Source organism: Hemitrygon akajei, chromosome 6, assembly GCF_048418815.1.
Source record: "Hemitrygon akajei chromosome 6, sHemAka1.3, whole genome shotgun sequence".
Taxonomy (NCBI): domain Eukaryota; kingdom Metazoa; phylum Chordata; class Chondrichthyes; order Myliobatiformes; family Dasyatidae; genus Hemitrygon; species Hemitrygon akajei.
Window position 1 is genome coordinate 128724847 of NC_133129.1, and position 20064 is coordinate 128744910.

At 41.6% G+C, this 20064-nt stretch overlaps 1 protein-coding gene across 4 annotated transcripts in view; it reads left to right on the top strand.

Annotated features, from left to right (window-relative positions):
• The window catches only part of pidd1 (p53-induced death domain protein 1), a 67086-nt gene that overhangs the window by 38555 nt on the left and 8467 nt on the right, over positions 1-20064 (top strand). For 3 of the 4 annotated variants that reach the window (XM_073049232.1, XM_073049233.1, XM_073049234.1), the window contains exons 12-15: positions 198-321; positions 7484-7602; positions 10262-10369; positions 11590-11653. In XM_073049232.1, the coding sequence (XP_072905333.1) occupies positions 198-321; positions 7484-7602; positions 10262-10369; positions 11590-11653 (415 nt within the window). The remainder of the gene's footprint in view (positions 1-197; positions 322-7483; positions 7603-10261; positions 10370-11589; positions 11654-20064) is intronic. The other variant, XM_073049235.1, reaches the window with a different exon arrangement.

Below are 20064 nucleotides of genomic sequence, written 5' to 3' on the forward strand. Positions count from 1 at the left end.
TTCTTTATAGCTGCATCAAGATGTTGCATTGAGGTAAGATCCTCAGAGATCGGCAATGATGGTGGACAAATAAAGTCCACAGGCTATGACAGGATAGATTGAGAGATCAAGACTCCATCTTTATAGTCTGTGTCATAATAGGTGAGTCCTCTTGAAACTTTCATTGTCTTCCCTAAACATGAATTTTTATTACACAGGTTGAGTCTGTCTGCAAGAATTTAGAGAAGAGGTATTGGGGGCCTGAGCCATCTGAGATTGTGGAAATGTTTGAAGGAGAACAGTTTTTTGCTGGATTTGAAAAAGGGATTGAAATTGTTTCAGGTAAGGCCAAATCATGGAATACTGGTTAATCTATGGATGTTTAAACATGATGTTTCATTGCTAATGGGAGTTTCCTTTAGAATTGGAATTGGAATTGGAATTGGAATTTGGAATTGTTTTCCATTAGCAGGGACAGATTTTAGAAACATAGAAACATAGAAAATAGGTGCAGGAGTAGGCCATTCGGCCCTTCGAGCCTGCACCATCATTCAGTATGATCATGGCTGATCATCCAACTCAGAACCCTGTACCTGCTTTCTCTCCATACCCCCTGATCCCTTTAGCCACAAGGGCCGTATCTAACTTCCTCTTAAATATAGCCAATGAACCGGCCTCAATTGTTTCCTGTGGCAGAGAATTCCACAGATTCACCACGCTCTGTTGTTACGTACCCCGTAACTGGGTCACTTACCAGCAAAGATAGCGAGGTCCGTTGAAGTCTGATGGTACTATTTTTAACAGTATTTATTGATAGAAATACATAAAAATAATATCAATGCAAACACACAGATAATATACGTCGTCAATACTAAATCTAAAAGCGCGGGTATAATAATAATCAATAAGAAATAAGCTGTATCGTTGTCTAGGGGATAATGAATTGTCCGATGGAAATATATAGTTCGTTCAGTTCATACAGGCTGCAGCCGTTGGGGACCCTGTGTGGCAATTGTTGGAGAGAGAGAGAGACGGGTTAAAACTTGCCCATTCTGTTTATGATGTCAATCCTTCGAGAGTCGTTAAGAGTTGAGTTCCCCGTTGTTAGCTAAAAACTGTTTTTCCATGGCAAAGGTCACCGATTCCGGGCAAATGGAAGCGGACGCACGTGGCCTTCCACCGGCTTTCGCTATTACGGGATCACTAGCGTTTCTTCTGGTGCGTCTGAGGGGCTGTTCCCACAGACCCTCTTTTTATCCTGACTCACAGGGTCTCAGGTGTCAATCAGGTTGGGGATGATGCAATCCCTCCAACAACCTCCTCCTTGGTTCATTGCCTGGGGCTTTGATTGCATCGTCCAGGATGCATACACAAGTCCGTCTCCAAGAGACAATAGCCGGTATCAATGGGTCTGCCTTTCGGAGGCCAGGACACATTCTAACCCTTTTGTGGATTCTGCATGTCTTTCTCTCATTTCCTGTGTCTCCTGAATTGACTCAATAGTGATCTTGCGATTCTCACAAAGGAGGGGGCTACCCCTGCACCCTTCGGCCCCTCAGGGCTGTGGTACATTCATAACACTGTGTGAAGAAGTTTTTCCTCATCTCGGTCCTAAAAGGCTTCCCCTTTATCCTTAAACTGTGACCCCTCGTTCTGGACTTCCCCAACATCGGAAACAATCTTCCTGCATCTAGCCTGTCCAATCCCTTTAGAATTTTATATGTTTCATTAAGATCCCCCCCCTCAATCTTCTAAATTCCAGTTTTTCCAGTTCCAATTTTCATTTTGAACTCCTATTTATTGAAATTATTTGTTGTCAAATGCAAAGTAATTTTCAAGCAGAGGAAATATTTCACCATTCATTATTCATTATTATTCATTCCCCTTCTAAATCAGAGGAACAGGTGGAATAATTATTGAAAACAATACATCTTCTGTTGTTTTACACCACATGCTGATCACACAGATTACATAATCACAAATAGGAGATCCCAAACTTAAAATATTTATTCCATATCTAATGCATCTTAGGACAAATCATAATTTTTGAATGTTGACAGATTTTTAAAATATAATATAAGTTACAATAGGTCAAAGTTCCTGAAATGATTTAATATTTTTCAGGCTGTGTTAACAGCACATTTCTTATTTGTTAGAGAGGAATCTTGTGCTTCAGGTCACTATAATATTGCGCAATTTTGATTTAAAAAAAATAAAAATACTCAAGTTTGAGTTCTTAATATCGTTATAAGGATTATATTAGAGTTCATAAAACCACAATAGATCTTTTTTTCTCCTTTTATAATCTGCATCATTATAAGTTCTAATTTTGGGTTCCTTGATAATCCGCTTTATGTCTCCTACTGTGGTTTGCAGTCATCTATTACAGGACCAGAAAGGGTAATTTTGAAATCATTGTCCTGGATTTTGTATTGATTACCAAAGGGATAATCTCATCACTGACCTTGACTCCAGTCACAAAGATTAACTGGTTCTGTGACATGGATTTCTCCTTTTCTACTGTGACATGAAATTGCGGAGCATCTGTCACACAGAAAATATACAGTACTATTTGATCTATTTGATCTGTTGTGTTTGCATCAGATGGAATATTGTGAACTGTTTTGGGGATCAGAGAGGGTCCAGAGGAGGTTCATGAGAATGATTCTAGGAATGAAAGGGTTAACATCTGATGGCTCTGGGTATTTACTCACAGGAGTTTAGAAGAATGAGGGGGGATCTCATTGAAACCTATTGAATACTGAAAGGCCTAAATGGAATGGATGTGGAGAGGATGTTTCCTGTAGCGGGGGCGTCTAGGACCAGAGGGCATAGCCTCAGAATTGAGGGACATCCATTTAGAAGAGCAATGAGGAATTTCCAGAGCCAAAGGGTGTTGAATGGCAAAGCAGACTTGATGGGCCAAAAGGCCTAATTCTGCTCCTGAGTTTTATGGCCTTAGCCAGCAACACTGATGTCATGAAATTGAGTTGTCAATAGGCCTGAAAGCAAGAAGTGAAGAACATTGATTTTTATACAGTAATTACCAGAAACTTTTTATGAAAAGCTAAATTAAGATTGAGTAACACATGCATGTTTAAGGTAAAAATTGAAACTTCATAAAGAAATTTTATAAAGTACAACCCTAGAAAATGTACAGCACTGTAGGAGGCCATTTGGTCCTTCATTCTTGCATCAGATGGAAATGAACTCCCCAATCCATTTCTACTAGGTTCCACCTGCTGGTCATGTCTCTCCAAATATCAAAGTACTTTGTAAATATGGTTGATATTTCTGCCTCTACCACCCTTTCAGACAGTACATTTCAGACGATTACCAAATTCTGTCTTTCTTATCTCCATCTAATCCCTCCACTAGATACTTGAAATTTCTTCCCCATGGTTTTTCACCCTTACTCTAAAGGAAATTGGGCTTTTCCCTTTACCTGGGTTCCTCACAATTTTATACAAATGTATTAAGTCTTGACAATTCCAAAGAAAGAGATCCTGGCTGTCCAATCTTTCATCATTGTTTAAATTCTCCATTCCTGCCAACGTATTTGTAAATCTCCTCCACACCCCATCGGGTGCAATCAAATGGAGTTTTCAAATGCCAAATTACACCTACCCACACCTGAAAATATTTTTTTCAGGGTTACAGCGGCTATTCTACAATTGTGCATTTGTGCATTTCAATGAAACCTCAGTCAGCAATTCATAACATTTTCAATGGTTTTATATTGAAAATGGTACAGGAAAAAAAATCAAAGTTCACACCACACTACTGATTCTGCATTGACTGCATTCGCCCAATTCGAAATAGCATGCCCTGTGGAGGGTTTATCCCATCAGCAACTTCTAAAGTTCCACATTTAACTGGCTTGTGCAGATGCCTGCAATTGCTTGGTGTCAACCATTGTCAGATTCATTGTTGTTCATTTGCAAGATTGGGCTCCGAGAATCTGACATGTGACTCTTTGTAACTTATATCGGTAGCAGAATGATTCAGGTTTCTAGACCAGCAGCAGGAGGTCTGAATCCTGTTCCACACTTGTAAGTTTGAATCCCACCATGGTAGCTGGGAAATTTAAGTTCAAGTAATTATTTAAAGCTGGTCTTGGTAGTAGCATCCACAACTCTACTGGATGATCTTGAAAGCAGTTAGGTCCTCAGGAAAGGAAGTCCCCTCTCTTTATCTTGTCAGGCCTTTACATGACTCCAGATCCACCAATATGACTAACTCACAACTCACTCCTTGGTTCAGGAGCAATGATGATTGGATGAGAAATGCTGTGATTGTCGGTGGTATCCAGGTCCCACAAATTAAGAAAAGAGGAAATGGGAGAATATTGAGAGGCGTGCAACAGATAAAACTGTCCACACATCCTTAAATTCAGTTACCAAAGTGGTCAAAAGGCATATGGAATGGATTCTTGTGCTAGCCAAAGTAATACATGGATGAGCAAAGTTTTTATACAAGAACTGTATAAGCACTGTCGTTTGGGTACAACGTACTGTTGTGGTCATCACATTACGATTGCACTGGAAAGGATGCAGAGGCAGATGTCAGGGTTGAACAATTTTAGCAGGGAGTAAAGATTGGATAATGTGGGTTTTGTTTATGAATAAAGGAGACTAAGAGACCTAATTGGAAGTATGGAAAATATGATGGAAAACAAAGTAAGTAGAAAGGACATATTCCTCTTGGGAGAGGGGTTGCTAACAAGATGGCCTTGATTTAAAGTAATTGGTAGCAGGATTAACCCAGAGAATGATAGAAGTTGGGAGCTCACGGTCTGAAAGAGTCATGGGGGCAGAAACTACCAGCACATTTAAGCGTCACTTGAAGACCTGCAGGGCTATAGATCGAACACTGCAAGGTAGTATTCTGCATTATTTCTTTTCATCTGCGGTGCCTGGGTGAAGAGATCTTCTGTTCTGGTGTGTGAACCAGCATCCAACATTGGTAAGGTTGCTCACAACATTTCTGGGTTTGTACTTCAGCAGGTCCTGTTAGGAAGAAAGAGTTGTGGGTACAGTGGTTCCAAGGGGTGGAAGTATATTTTAAAAATGTAAAATAGTCTTGTTGGATGTTCTATGACTGACAATTTAGTCAATTGTTTATAGCCCTCAATTAAAATTAACTGAGTACCATGACATACAAAATACTTGATGTCTGGCACATAAACCGTGAGGGTCAACTTCAGGAATTAATTTCTCAGAATATACATTTTAGCTTTGAGGCTCCTCTTCCGACCATCTGACGACCCATATCATAATTATTCATGATCATGGTGTTCTTTTCTATAGTGTGACATTAAACCTTATATTGCCTAATTCAAATAACTACATAAATAATTCAGTGCTGACCATATTGTGTTACACCATTTCCATGCTGGTGTTTTTGCTGTACAGAGAATAGGATGACTAAGATACTTTAATTAGCCTGTTGATCAAAAGGAATTTTGTAGTCACGTAATCATGAGTGAGGCTAGTAGTCAGGTGTGATGTAAAGGAAAATGTGTTATAACAATCATCAGTAATTGCTTGTATTAATCTTTTTGATCATTAAGTCAAACTTCTCATGGGCCCTTTAAGCCAATCGGGGTTCCCAAACTTTTTTACACCATGGAGTCTTACCATTAACCGGGGTGTCTGTGGACCCCAGCTTGGGAACCCCTGAATACTAATCCTATTTACCAACACTCTGTGGTTAAGAAGGCATACGGTGCATTGGCCTTCATCATTCCTGGGATTGAGTTTAGGAGCCGAGAGGTAATGTTGCAGCTATATAGGACCCTGGTCAGACCCCACTTGGAGTACTGTGCTCAGTTCTGGTCGCCTCACTACAGGAAGGATGTGGAAGCCATAGAAAGGGTGCAGAGGAGATTTACAAGGATGCTGCCTGGATTGGGGAGCATGCCTTATGAGAATAGGTTGAGTGAACTCGGCCTTTTCTCCTTGGAGTGACGGAGGATGAGAGGTGACCTGATAAGGTGATGAGAGGCATTGATCATGTAGATAGAGACTTTTTCCCAGGGCTGAAATGGCTAGCACGAGAGGGCATATTTTTAAGTGCTTGGAAGTAGGTACAGAGGAGATGCCAGCGGTAAGTTTTTTTACGCAGAGAGTGGTGAGAAGTGGAATGGGCTGCCGGTGATGGTGGTGGAGGCGGAAATGATAGGGTCCTTTAAGAGACTCCTGGATAGGTAGGCGAACCTTAGAAAAATAGAGGGCTATGGATAACCCTAGGTAATGTCTAAGGTAAGGACGTGTTCAGCACAACTTTGTGGGCCTAAGGGCCTGTATTGTGCTGTAGGTTTTCTGTGTTTCTAACACATAGTCTGAAACATTGGTGATTCAAGTGCTTGTCTAGCTCAATCATGGGCATTGGCCTCTGTAGTAAACAGGACATCTTTAAGGAGCGATGCCTCAAAAAGGTGGCATCCGTCATTGAGGAATCCCCATCACACTGGTCATGTCTTATCCTCTTTGCTGCCATCAGGAAGAGGTACAGAAGCCTGAAGACACTCACTCAACAATTCAGGTACAGCTTCTTCCCCTCTGCCATCAGATTTCTGAATGGACATTGAACCCATGAACACTACCTCAGTACTTTTTTATTTATATTTTTTGCCTACTTATTTAATTTATCTATTTTATATACACATATATATTTACTATGATTCATGTTTTTCCCTATTATTATATTTTGCATTGTACTGTTGCAGCAAAGCCAACAAATTTTACGACATATGCTGGTAATATTAAACTGATACTGATTCTGAGGTACTTATTAAAGGTTCTGGGAGTACTCAACTCCCTTACCCACTGAGGCCTGACATTCCAGGTTCCAGGTGAAAAAAAATCCCCTCTAAAGGTTATTGTACTCGCCTTAAGTCTATGCACTCTAGTTTTAGATGCCATTGCTAAGGAGTAAGTTTCCTACTATCTGTGGTATCCATGCCCACATTAATCTTGTATAACTCTATCGGGCTCTCTGCTCTATGAAAAGCCAATCCAGCTTTATCAGCCTACTGATAATTCAAATGCTCTATCCAAGGCAACCTCTTGATGAATCTTCTCTGTACCTTCTGCAGTGCAATCATGGCCTTCCTATAATGTTCTAGAATTAGACACAAAGTTCTAGCTGTGGCCTAACCAACATTTTAGAAGGTTGTACTATAATGTCACCACTCTTGTTATCATGAGCATCAAATATAAATATAATGATTGCCTTTGTCACCTCCTTATTGAGCTGTCACATTCAGTGAAGCTTGAACTCTTTTCCTCAACACTTCCTAAGGTGCTGCTATGTGTTGTGTGTGCACTACTTTTATTAGTTCTTCTAAGGTTTTTCATTTCACACTTACCAGAATGAAGTTTCATCTGCCTTTGATTTTGCCGACTTTACCAGCTGATACATATCATCCTGTAATCTATGATCATCCTTGCTATGAACAACAAACCTTTCATCAGCTCATTAAGTTTCACTTTGTTTTCAGACCGGCCAGATTGCGTAGATGGGAGAATCAGTTTCACCTTTTATTCGCATCTGAAGAACATTAAAGAGGTTTATATCTCAACTCTAGCAGACAGGAAAACACAAGATGTGAAAGGACAGGTGAGTGATGCTCCTTCCACTTTGGTGATTGCAAATGTACATTGTTAAGTATCATAACTTCAAAATATTAAATTAATTCAAAGGAAACACGGCCGTTCAAGAAATACTGGTGTAATATACTATATAATACAACTACTGTATACAGACATCCACAGCATAGTAAATTTTAGATTCTCCCATTTAGGTGGAAAGATTCAATATCTGTGAAGGCTTTCTTACTCTTGTGGGATAATGTCTTTATTGACAAGGGTGATCACTCTTGGCAGCTGAGACCTGTGGCTGTGAAAGCAATCTTGGGTTCTGGGGCCTCCTCCCTGCTGGTTGTAGGACTGGACTCTTGAGACAGGAGAAGTTACACTGACAGCTCTGGATACCTTTCTCTCCCTGGATCTACTTCAATCACTTCCTTTTTCTTTCTCACATTCCTTCTCTCCGTCCTTTTTCTTCTTCTCATTTGTGGATTTTGATCTTGGGATGGTGCATTTAATTCACTGGACTATTATTTTCCCTTTGTGATCTGATCTTTCCTCTTGATTTCCACATACACAACATCATCTGATGTTTTTGTATCTCCATTGACTCCTCTCTTTTTGGCTTCTGGTAGATTCTGGTTCTTAATACTCACAAAAGCCGATTGCTTTCAACTTCCCTGAAGTTCCTTGAGCTTACAGGAGAATGTGCAGGGTGCAATGGAGAGCCTGCAGGGGTATAACCATTCATATCTGGCAGGAGGTCGTCGGGGAGTCCCCTGTGTCCAATTCATTCAGAATCTGTGGTGTTTATGTGGCATTTGTTGTATACTTAGTGATGTCTCAAGTCATGCACTGCCAGTTCCTTTCTTTCTGACCAAAGCTGGAGCTTTAGGGTCTGCAGACTGCCGAAGCACATGCCAAAACACAAAGAGAATGTGTTTTTGCAAGATTAGCTGCTGACATTTTCATGGGTGCCTCACATTGAAGTTACCAATGAACTCCATGATGTTTAAGGCAAGGCTGAGTCTGCAGCAAAGCCAGCGGCTGGAGGATCTTCTGCTCTTCCTCAAAGACCATGAATCTTCATCGGCTGTTTCTTTTAAAGGTTTAGAACAGGGAGATGAAAACTTTCTCTGCTGGTGGTGTTCACAGTTTAGGGGACACTTTGTATAGGTGACAAGCTATCACAGTGGTTAGTACAACACTTCACAGTACAGGTGGCCCGGGTTCAATTCCTGCTGCTGCCTGTGATCAGTTTGTCCGGGTTTCCTCCGGGTGCTCTGGTTTCCTCCCACAGTTACCAAAGACGTACTGGTTGGTAGGTTAATTGGTCATTGTAAATTGTCTCATGGTGAGCTTAGGATTGAATCGGAGGGGTTGCTGGGCCAGCAGGGCCTATTCCATGCTGGATCTCAATAAAAAAAAGACATTTAACAAGAAAACAGATATTTAAAAAAAGATTTAACAGTATTTTCCATGATGAGAAGGTGCTTCTGTTGTTGGTTCCTATTGAAGCAGAGGGAATTCAGACCAGTTCACTCTCTGGCTCCAACTCCAGTCTCACGGTTATAATGAAACTGACATGTAGCAGTACATAAAATTTTAGATGGCTACTTCTTTATAAGTCTCAGGCAGTTTAGCCATTCCTAATAGTGCACACCACCAGTAGATACTGTGAAAATATTTTTATCTTCAGAGTTGTGAAAAAGATGAGGAAAGAGATCAAACTTATTTTTGGCTTTGGCTTACACTATTCTGGTGTGTGTGTGTGTGTGTGTGTGTGTGTGTGTGTGTGTGTGTGTGTGTGTGTGTGTGTGTGTGTGTGTGTGTGTGTGTGTGTGTGTGTGTGTGTGTGTGTGTGTGTGTGTGTGTGTGTGTGTGTGTGTGTGTGTGTGTGTGTGTATGTGATGTGAGTGTGCATGTGTGTATGTGATGTGTGTGTGTATGATGTGAGTGTGCGTGTGTGTTTGTGGTTTGTGTGTATGTATGTATGTGGTGTGTGTGTATGTGTGAGAGATGTATGATGTGCGTGCGTGGGTGGGAGAGACACTTGGTTATATGGATTGGTAAGTCAATTTCAGTCCTATAGAAATGTTTTTCGTAGTGGTTCCTGATTATTCCAGATTTTGATTATTATGCATTTCTGCCCTGCAAACTAATACTTAACTGCTCACTGCCACAGAGAGGTTTTTATTTTGCCACTTTCTTCATGATTGTCCTTAACATTTTAAAACTGTTAAACCATCCATGGGCAATGAGACATGAATGTAAAATGGTTTGGCTTCATTTGAAGTCTCAGCCTCATTTTGTTCATTTTTTCTCTACTATCAGAAACAGTTTAAAAATGAAAGAGCATTAATTGACCTCATGACAGTTATCAATCATTGAGTAAAATGGTAAGTGATTGGCAAAGTCCCTTGTCATCAAATAGTTCACATTTCCCCTTGGTTACTGACCTTCAATTGAAATAGCAGATAGGTCATTAACTCTTGGCCTTTGCTCAGGGCAGAGTTGTTAGGGCATAAACTAGGAGGATGAGCCTTCATTGCTGAGAACTATCTTACCCACACCTGTAGACACAGGCAGATTGCCCGTTGATAATGCTTTACACCAAGTCCAGCATAGCTTCATTGCAACAAGAACTGCAGATCACGGGTGTAATGGTACATTACTGATCTTTATTCTAGGTTTCCTTTTACAGAGGGTCCTTGCCAGAAAATGTACCTGAGGAGGCTGCTAAGAAAAGAAAAGGCCCGGATTCAATGTGGCTGGCCACTTTGCCAATCAAATTGCCAGTAAGCCGCTCCTATTTTGTTGAATGTGTTCTTTTCCTCTTCAAACAATTGAAGCAAAATTAGATATTGCCTCATTCGTACATGCATTTTAATTACATAATGTGTTTGAGGAAGGCAGCTGATTGTCTAACCGCTCTGGAATTACTGTGAAGTTCAGTTGGTCGTTCTTGTTCAGGCTGACAATGTAAGGTTTGCCAAATGTGGTGTGATCAGTGTTGCTGATTTGTGAGGTGGCTGAGAGTATAATTAGCATAACCTGGACTGTACACAATTTTGTTCAAGCAGTTCTATACATGTCTAGAATTCTAATCACATAGCACTTTACTTTTGGTCAATTTCACATACTGTATATCCAAATGATATTTTTCCAGAGTGAAATGCAGATACGATGGTCATTGAGCCAACTCATAGAATGCCAGAAATTCCACTGGCCACTTCTTGGAATGAACTGTTTTCTGTGTTGGACAAGCATGCGATGATGTCATTTCTTGTGCAGCAATCAGAGTGTGCCTAAAGGAAGTCAGTCCATGAGATCCTGAAATAATCATGTCTTTGGGTCAATCCAATTTAGTTTTAGTAGCTCTGCTTTCTTGAAGCTCTGCAATTTAAAGAGAGCAGTCATGAGTAGGTCCCATCGTGCACTGGGAACCTGTCACAAGGAGATAACTAGCTTACAAACCCAAATTAGTTCCTCCCAACAGAGTTCCCAAGGTCCCAACCACCCTCCATCACTGCTGTTCACAATCCTCTTAATGATCTACCCCAATACCACACAACCAGTTAATATAGGTCGCAGCACCACCAATCATTGACAGCTGAACCTTACTCCACTGCCCCTCCCAGCCCAATTCATTTTCAGTTTCCAAAGCCTTACTCTTTGTCATTGCTCTCTGGAACCACAGAATTTTCAAATGAGTGTTGCATGACTAAATGCCCTTCTCAGTGATGGATGAATATGCTACTTTAAGTTAATTTCTCTGCCATGGTAATGGTAAAACGGCTCTTTCAGTTAATGTTGCACGTTGAGGATGGCATGTGATGGTGAGGCACCTCCTCATCGCTGCATCGAAGTGCTAACCAATCTACATCTTGGATTCTGCCGTGGGGAGTGGCATGGTATTATCCTAATTCTGTCAACTGTTCACAGCAATCTTTTTGCCCAGGGTCCTTTTCCTTGAAATTAACACTTTCTTGTTAATGGCTGGTTTACTTTTTTTTAGAGACAAAGATCGAAGCATCAAAATGAGTTGAGAACTTATCCACCATTAAACCTAGGTGATGAAGGTGAGACTATATTCCTTCCAAATTTTTTTTTCAATTTTGTGCTTTGTATTTGGTAATGGAACCATGTTCTGGACTTCTGTTTCCAATGTTAGTCAGCACCAGGAATTATCAGAACAAGGAATTTTGCCTTAAAACCTTAAAAAAAGGCTTTAAAATGGCTAAAAGCTGGGTTCTGATATTTCTCATTCTCTTCCACGCTAACATCCTAATCTCGATGTTGATGATAAGTGTCACCTGTGGATGTTTCCCCTTCAGTGGGCAAATATGTATTTTCTTTTGAACAGAATCCAGCATTGAAATTCTATTGGGTTATGCACTAATTTATAGGTAATTCAATTGGGAGGTGAAATTAAGGATGAATTACATGCAGTGCAACACAAAGTCCATGATTTTCCCCCCTAGCCTTTGTGTCTGTGTCATCCAATTTGCAAAAAAAAAAGGAAATTCACAGTCTGCTGGGATGCTGTAGCGTGGTTTTATTCAGGGCTTCAATGTCCACTTCATTTCAATCGATTTGAAGTGAAAATTTGTCCATTGGGGCACTCTCCATTTGAACCCCAAGCAATCGTCCAGAAAGGGCAACTCCAAAATCTCCACATTCCAGCCTGTTCCCCCTTTCTCAGCCCATTTATCTTCATTGCCCGAATCCAACACACTGATCCTGCTTTACAATACATGCCACGAGTTTTTTGAAAGCCCTGATCCAGACCCACAATCCAACCGCATTTCTTTGTCGTAAGACAGATTGGGGATAACCACAGGACTATAAAACATAGGAGCACTATTAGGCCATTCATCCATCGAGTCTGCTCCGCCATTCCATCACGACTGATTTATTTTCTATCTCAACCCCGTTCTCTTGCCTTCTCCCCATAACCTTTGATTCCATGACTAATCAAGAACCTGTCAACCTCCATTTTAAATATACCCTATGGCTTGGCTTCCACAATCACCTGTGGCAATCAATTCCACAGGCTCACTGCCCTCTGGCTAAAGAAACTCCTCCACATCACTGTTTTAATTAGATGACCCTTTCTTTTTTAAACCATCAACTTTGGATAAGGCTTTTTTAACATGGAAAATTAAGGGAATAAAAACTTTTTTAGATTTGTTTTTACAAGACTGTTTAATGTCTTTTTCACAGTTAATGGATAAATATGATATCTCTAATGCATATTTTTTCAGGTATTTACAGGTTGGGAATTTTTTACGTGATTTTTTATCGAATTACCTCTTGGCCTGCTCTTTAAATTTGGCTTATGTTATTTTTCAGTTTAAACCTTTTCAAAAACGATTAATAGCTATCATTTATAAACAGTTAATGAATGCTCGCCTAATGATAAGGGTTCAACGCAGCTGGGAAGTAGAACTTCAACATTCACTGTCAGATAATCAATGGAGTAAAATTTATTATTTAGTCAATAATTCATCTATCTGCACATGCCATATCTTAATTCAGTTTCAGATAGTACACAGGGCCCATATGTCCAAAGATAAATTGGGGCATATTTTTCCTAATATAAGCCCTATTTGTGACAGATGTAACACAGAAGTGGCTACTCTAACTCATATGTTTTGGTCATGTGTAAGTAAATAATTTTTGGAGGGATGTGTTTGGAATATTATCTGAAGTTATAGATATGGATGTTCAACCTAATCCACTTACAGCAATTTTTGGGATTATTCCAGAGGAAGCAAGCAAAGTGTCTGCTTCCGCCCAACTTTTTCAACTTTACTGGCTTGAAGAGCTATTTTGCTACACTGGAAAGAATCTAACCCGCCTTCTGTTTTCTATTAGCTCTCCTCTATTATGTCATGTCTAAGCTTGGAGAAAATTAGAAGCCGGACATTTGATACATCCTTTAATTTTGAACAAGTCTGGTGACCCTTTATTGAATATTTTCACATTATTTAATTTATTTTTATTTATTTATTTTTTAAATTCTCTTTGGGGAAAATCGTTATCCATGAAGGTTGGGAGATGACTGGAAGGATGTGTTTTTTTTTCTCTCTTTTTTTTCTAATTTTATCCTCAATTGGACTGCTCAATCTTTCTTTTTCTTTCCTTTTTTTTCTCTTTCTATTTTTTTGTTTCAGTTTAGTTAGTGGGTTTTTTTTCCTTATCAATAAAATTTCCAATCTTTTTTTATGATTGCTATGAGGAGTTGTAGTTTTTTTTACCATTGTATATATAACAGCATAATATTTTACCTATTTAATTTTGACATTATATACTTTCTGTTTTTACTATTGCTGTTTATATGTCTTTTATATTATCTACTTGTTAAACTCCTCTTCCGGTTTGTATATTCTTTATTTGGAAATCAATAAACAAGATTGAAAAATGAAATGAAATGAAATGAAAAATGACCCTCTATTTGCAGGCTGTGCACGCTGGTCGTAGATTTTCCCACTATAGAAAATATCCTCTCCCCATCACTCTGACTAGGCCTTTCAATATTTGTTAGGTTTCAATGAGATTCCCTTTCATTCTAATAAACTGCAGCGGATACAGGCCCAGAGCCATCAAACGCTCCTCATATGTTAACCCTTTCATTCCTGGCATCATTCTCATGAACCTCCTTCAGACCCTCTCCAAATCCAGCATACCTTTTCATAGATACGATTTCCAAACTGCTCACATTACTCCAAGTGTGGTCTGACCAAAGCCTTACAGAGCCTCGGCTTTATATTCTAGCCCTCTCAAAATGAATACTAGCATTGCATCTGCCTTCCTTACCAGCGACTCATCCTGCAAGCTAACCTTAAGGGAATCCTACACAAGGACTCCCAAGTCACTCTGCACCTTTGAATTTCCTCCCCATTTAGAAAATAGTCTAGGTCTTTATTGCTTCTACTAAAATGCATGTTCATACAATTCCCTGCACTATATTCCATTTGGCACTTCTTTGCCCATTCTCCTAATCTGACTAAGACTCCCTGCTTCCCCAAAACTACCTGCTCCTTCACCTATCTTCATATCATCTGCAAGACAACACATAAGAAAACCATCAATACTGTCATACAAATCATTGACATATAGCGCGAAAAGAAGCAGTCCCAATACCGACCCCTGTGGAATACAACTATTCACCAACAGCCAACAAGAACAGGCCCCCTTTATTCCCACTCTTTGCCTCCTGCCAGCAGCCAATCTTCTATCAATGCTAGTACCTTTCCTGTAATACCATGAGTTGTAGAATCATAGAAAACTACAATACAGAAGCAGCTTGTCTTGTCCATGCCAAACCATTTAAAGCTGCATAGACAAATTGACCTGCACCCAAACCAAAGCCCTCCATACCCCTCCCAACCATGCACCTATCCAAACATCAGAAATGTAGAAATTGCATCCATCACTTGCACTGGCAGCTCGTTCCACACACGCATGACCCTCTGAGTGAAGATGGCTCCCCTCATGTACCCCTTAAACATTTCATCTTTCACCCTTAACCCATGGCCTCTAGTTGTAGTCTCACCCAACCTCAGGGTAAATGCAAGCAAGTTTTTTTCACTATCTATATCCCTCATAATTTTGTATACCTCTATCAAATGTCCCCTCAATCTACGTTCTAGAGAATAAAATTCGATCCTATTCAGTCTTGCCTTATAACTCGGGCCCTGCAGTCCTAATAACATCCTTGTAAATTTTCTCTGTACTCTTTCAACCTTATTTACATCCTTCCTGTAAGTAGGTGACCAAAACTGCACATAATACTTCAATTAGGCCTCACCAATGTCTTATACAACTTCAATATAACATCCCATCTCCTGTGCTTTGATCTGTGAAGGGGACTTGTCAAATGCCTTGCTAAAGTCCATGTAGACAATAGCCACTGCCTTGCATTCATCAACTTTCCTGGTAATGTCCTCAAAAAACTCTATACGATTGTTTAGACATGATCTACCACACACAAAGCCATGTTGACTGTCCCTAATCAATCCCTGTCCATCCAAGTACTCATATATCCAGTCCCTTAGAATACCTTCCATAACTTTCCCACTACTGATGTCAGGCTTACCGGCTTATAATTTCCTGGCTTATTCTTAGAGCCTACCTTAAACGGCAGAACAACATTAGCTATGCTCCAATCCTCTGGTATCTCACCACTCACTAAGGATGAATTAAGTATCTCTGCCAGGGCCACTGCAATTTCTACACTCAACCACAGGGTATAAGGTAGTGGTCACCAACCTTTTTAAGCCCAAGATCCCCCACCTCGGCCATAGTCAAAGGCGAGATCAACCCCCAGATCGATTAGTCACACGCATGCGCACCAGGGCAGAAGAGACCGGAAGTAAAACCCCGCAACCCGGAAGTAGAAATAATGTATAAACACCAGGGGTACCCACCCATTTTTGCACCGCGGACCGGTTTAATATTGACAATATTCTTGCCGACGGGGGGTGGGGGGGGGTAGGGGTGTTAAACACGACGGGAATACAGCGATACTCGAAGCAGGTTCCTTATGCCCAGTCTATTCCGCAATGTAGTTTTAGCGGCTCTCGGCACTTAGCTTCTGTCCCACTTGCTCAAGTTTTTTCCGCTCAAAAAACTCAGCGGGTTTGTCTTTAAGTGCGGGATGCTTGGACTCAGGGTACCGAAGCAGTTTTGAGGGCTTCATTGCCTCATTAGACAGCCTCTGCCCACCCACCACCAGATGCCTTGGCCAGTGCAGCTGGCCGTGGGTGGGGTGAGAGGACAAGGTCAGGGCCGGAGGTCCCCGTGCTGGAGCCGCGGCGGTTCCAGTCCGGAGAGAGCTACCGAGCGAGGAGTGCGACAGGGTGCCCGCCCGCCCCCCTTGTAGGGTCTATCGGCCGACAAAAGTTTGTTTCAGTAGATCGCAGCGCGGTAGCTGCTCTGATACTTACGGAACCCTGAGCCTGAATTAGGTCGTCTGCGAGTATTTTAGCACCGGGTTCCCCACGAACATTCGGTGTGGTGAACAGGTTTAGAGGCGGCACCCATCTGTCCGTGCTCTGGGCCGATAGCAATGGCACTTCCCGCTGGCTGCGCTCCGGGCCAGTAGCATCAGTGGTTCTCGCCAGCCGCCCGAGGCGAACCAGTGATCCCTGGCGCGAAAGTATCACTGCATTTAGGCGACTGATGATCTCGCGTGTGTTCAAGTTCAACAGTGGTCATGACAGGGAATGAGGAAAGGTGCAGCTGACTCATATTGTTTCCTCACGGCCCGGTGGTTGGGGACCACTGAATTACACTGTGTAAACACAAAGTACACTGCAGATGCTGTGGTCAAATCAACACGTACAAACACGCTGGATGAACTCAGCAGTCAGCAGGTTGACTGCTCCTTTCAATGGGTGCTGCCTGACCTGCTGAGTTCATCCAGCTTTTGTACGTGTTGAATTACACTGTGTAGTGCGGGGGAGCTACACGCATGCGCACTGGGCAGAAAGAACGGAACTAAAACCCCGCAACCCAAAAACAATCTCTCAACAGTATTTGTGTATTTATTTTTTTTTCGGGATCTACTGGGGAAGTCTCAAAGATCGACCAGTCGATCGCGATCGACGGGTTGGCGACTACTAGTATAAGGGAACACCTTGTCGGGCCCTGAGGATTTGTTCACCTTAATTTGCCTCAAGACCGCAAACACCTTCTCCTCTGTAATCTGTATAGGGTCTGAGACCTCACTGCTGCTTTGCCTCACTTCTGTAGACCCTGTGCAAAAAATACATTTAAGGTCTCCCCTATCTCTTTTGGCTCCCTGCCTAGACTACCAAGGACTCCTTTGTCAGAGAACAGCCTGTCCCAATCCACACTTGCAGATCCTTCCTGATACCATCAAAATTGGCCTTTGTCCAATTCAGAGGCTCAACCCGAGGACCAGATGTATCCTTTAACATAGTGCAACACCTTGTCAGAGGCCTTCTGAATATCTGAAAATCCAAGTAAACAACATTTCCTTTGTTTATCCTGCTTGTTATTTCCTCAAAGAATTCTAAAAGATTTGTCAGGAAGATTTCCCCTTGTGTGCCTCCAAGAATCCCGAAACCTCATCCTTTATAATAGACTCCAACATCTTCCCATCTTTCGACTAACTGGCATATAATTTCCTTTCTTCTGCCTTCCCTCTTTCTTAAAGAGTGGAGTAACACTTGTAATTTTTCAGTCCTCTGGAACAATACCAGAAAGTAGCAATTCTTGAAAGATTATTACTAATGCCTCCAAAATCTCCTCAGCTCCCTCTTTCAGAACCCTGAGATGGAGTCCATCTCATCCAGGTGACTTATCTAAATGAAGCACATGAATATGTCAGACATGCTGCAGAAAGCCTGTTCTGCTGTGCACAGTATACTTTGCATTGGTATACCCTCAGAAAAGAAATGCATTCTCATTTTCTCTTTCTCCCTCTCCCTCTCTTCCACACTCTCACTTTCCCTCTCTCCCACACACTCTCACTCTCCCTCTCCCTCTCTCCCACACACTCTCCCTCTCTCCCACACTCTCACTTTCCCTCTCTCCCACACACTCTCACTCTCCCTCTCCCTCTCTCCCACACACTCTCCCTCTCTCCCACACTCTCACTCTCCCTCTCCCTCTCTCCCACACTCTCACTCTCCCTCTCCCTCTCTTCCACACTCTCACTTTCCCTCTCTCCCACACACTCTCCCTCTCTCCCACACACTCTCCCTCTCTCCCACACACTCTCCCTCTCCCTCTCTTCCACACACTCTCCCTCTCCCTCTCTTCCACACTCTCACTCTCCCTCTCTCCCACACACTCTCCCTCTCCCCCACACTCTCACTCTCCCTCTCTCCCACACACTCTCACTCTCCCTCTCTCCCACACACTCTCCCTCTCCCTCTCTTCCACACACTCTCCCTCTCTTCCACACTCTCACTCTCCCTCTCTCCCACACACTCTCCCTCTCTTCCACACTCTCACTCTCCCTCTCTCCCACACACTCTCCCTCTCCCCCACACACTCTCTATCCCTCTCTCCCACACACTCTCTATCCCTCTCTCCCACACACTCTCTATCCCTCTCTCCCACACACTCTCTATCCCTCTCTCCCACACACTCTCTATCCCTCTCTCCCACACACTCTCCAACCCTCTCTCCCACACTCTTTCTGTCATCCCCTATCCTCATTTTCTCCTCTCTTCTCCTTCTCTTTCTCCGTCACTCTCCCCCTCCACCCCCCCCCCCTTATGTGGAAGGAACAAAGTGAGTATAAACAATGATCCAAATCCATTTTAATCAACAGTAAATACAAGCATTGGCAAATAGCCCTGAAGAATCTAAATGTGTGGGACTATTTAAATAACCGGCAGTTCATAGATTTTTAACACTGGATGGTAAAAGCCAAAGATAGACCAGTCATGTCAAGAATGCAGTTGTCATGTATTGCTTTGGTGGATTATATGTCAGTGTCAGGTCATGGTCTCGTGAGACATGATTTAAACAAATATAATTTCTCCTTACTGCTTGGGTCTCACTGTTTATTAATAACTACAATATGCTTATTGTGGAGTTGAATATTTTCTAACTAAAACTGAATTTGCAGATCATCATCAATTTCCATATTAATTTAGACATGGGGATTGATGACTGTATGTTGCCCTAGTGTTTGTTAAGTGTTGGAATCTTGGGGTCTGGGTGGTTAATGAGGATCTAGGGAGAATAAATTGAGCTCACTGTGGAATCATATTAGAAGTGTGTTTGATGGTTAGTCTGGACTCAATGGTTCAAACGGTCTCATTTTGTTCTGTGGGACTGGAGCTCCCTGTCTGTATAATGGTGTTCTTCATGATTTTGGAGATTATAATTCCATTGAGTAAATGCACAAAGGGAAATTTGCAAAAGGTTCACCCCAAATAATCTTAATCATGCATGATCAATGGGATCAATGGCTGGACGATCAACAATTGAATGGACAGGTTGAAGAGTGTTTATTTTAATGCTCAGTGAGGAACTTAGAGCATGGATCTGTACGTGCTATGGCCATATCAGAGACTTGGGTTGAGAAAAAGGATGGGGATATTTCCTTAATTGTCCAAAATGTCATTGTTTTAAGAGAAGGAGGTAAAAAGGAGGAGGGAGGCTGCGTGTTGGGCAACTAACCAGGGACAATATCACAGTTGTACTCAGAAGGAACATAATGAAGGACTCATTCACTGAGTCTATACAGGTAGAACTCTAAACTCAAATCACTCTGATTGGATTCTACTACAGACCCGCCCCCAAAAGCCACCAGAATCTTGAGGGGCAGATAGGCAGGCAAATAAAGGAAGGTGCAAAGACAATAGAGTTGTTGCAGTGAGAGATTTTAACTTTTGTAATATAGACAGGGATCTCCTTAGTGCAAGAGAACAGAATTTGTGAGGTGCATTAGAAAGGGTTCTTAAATCAATATGTAGATAATCCAAAAAAAAGGAGGGTCCAC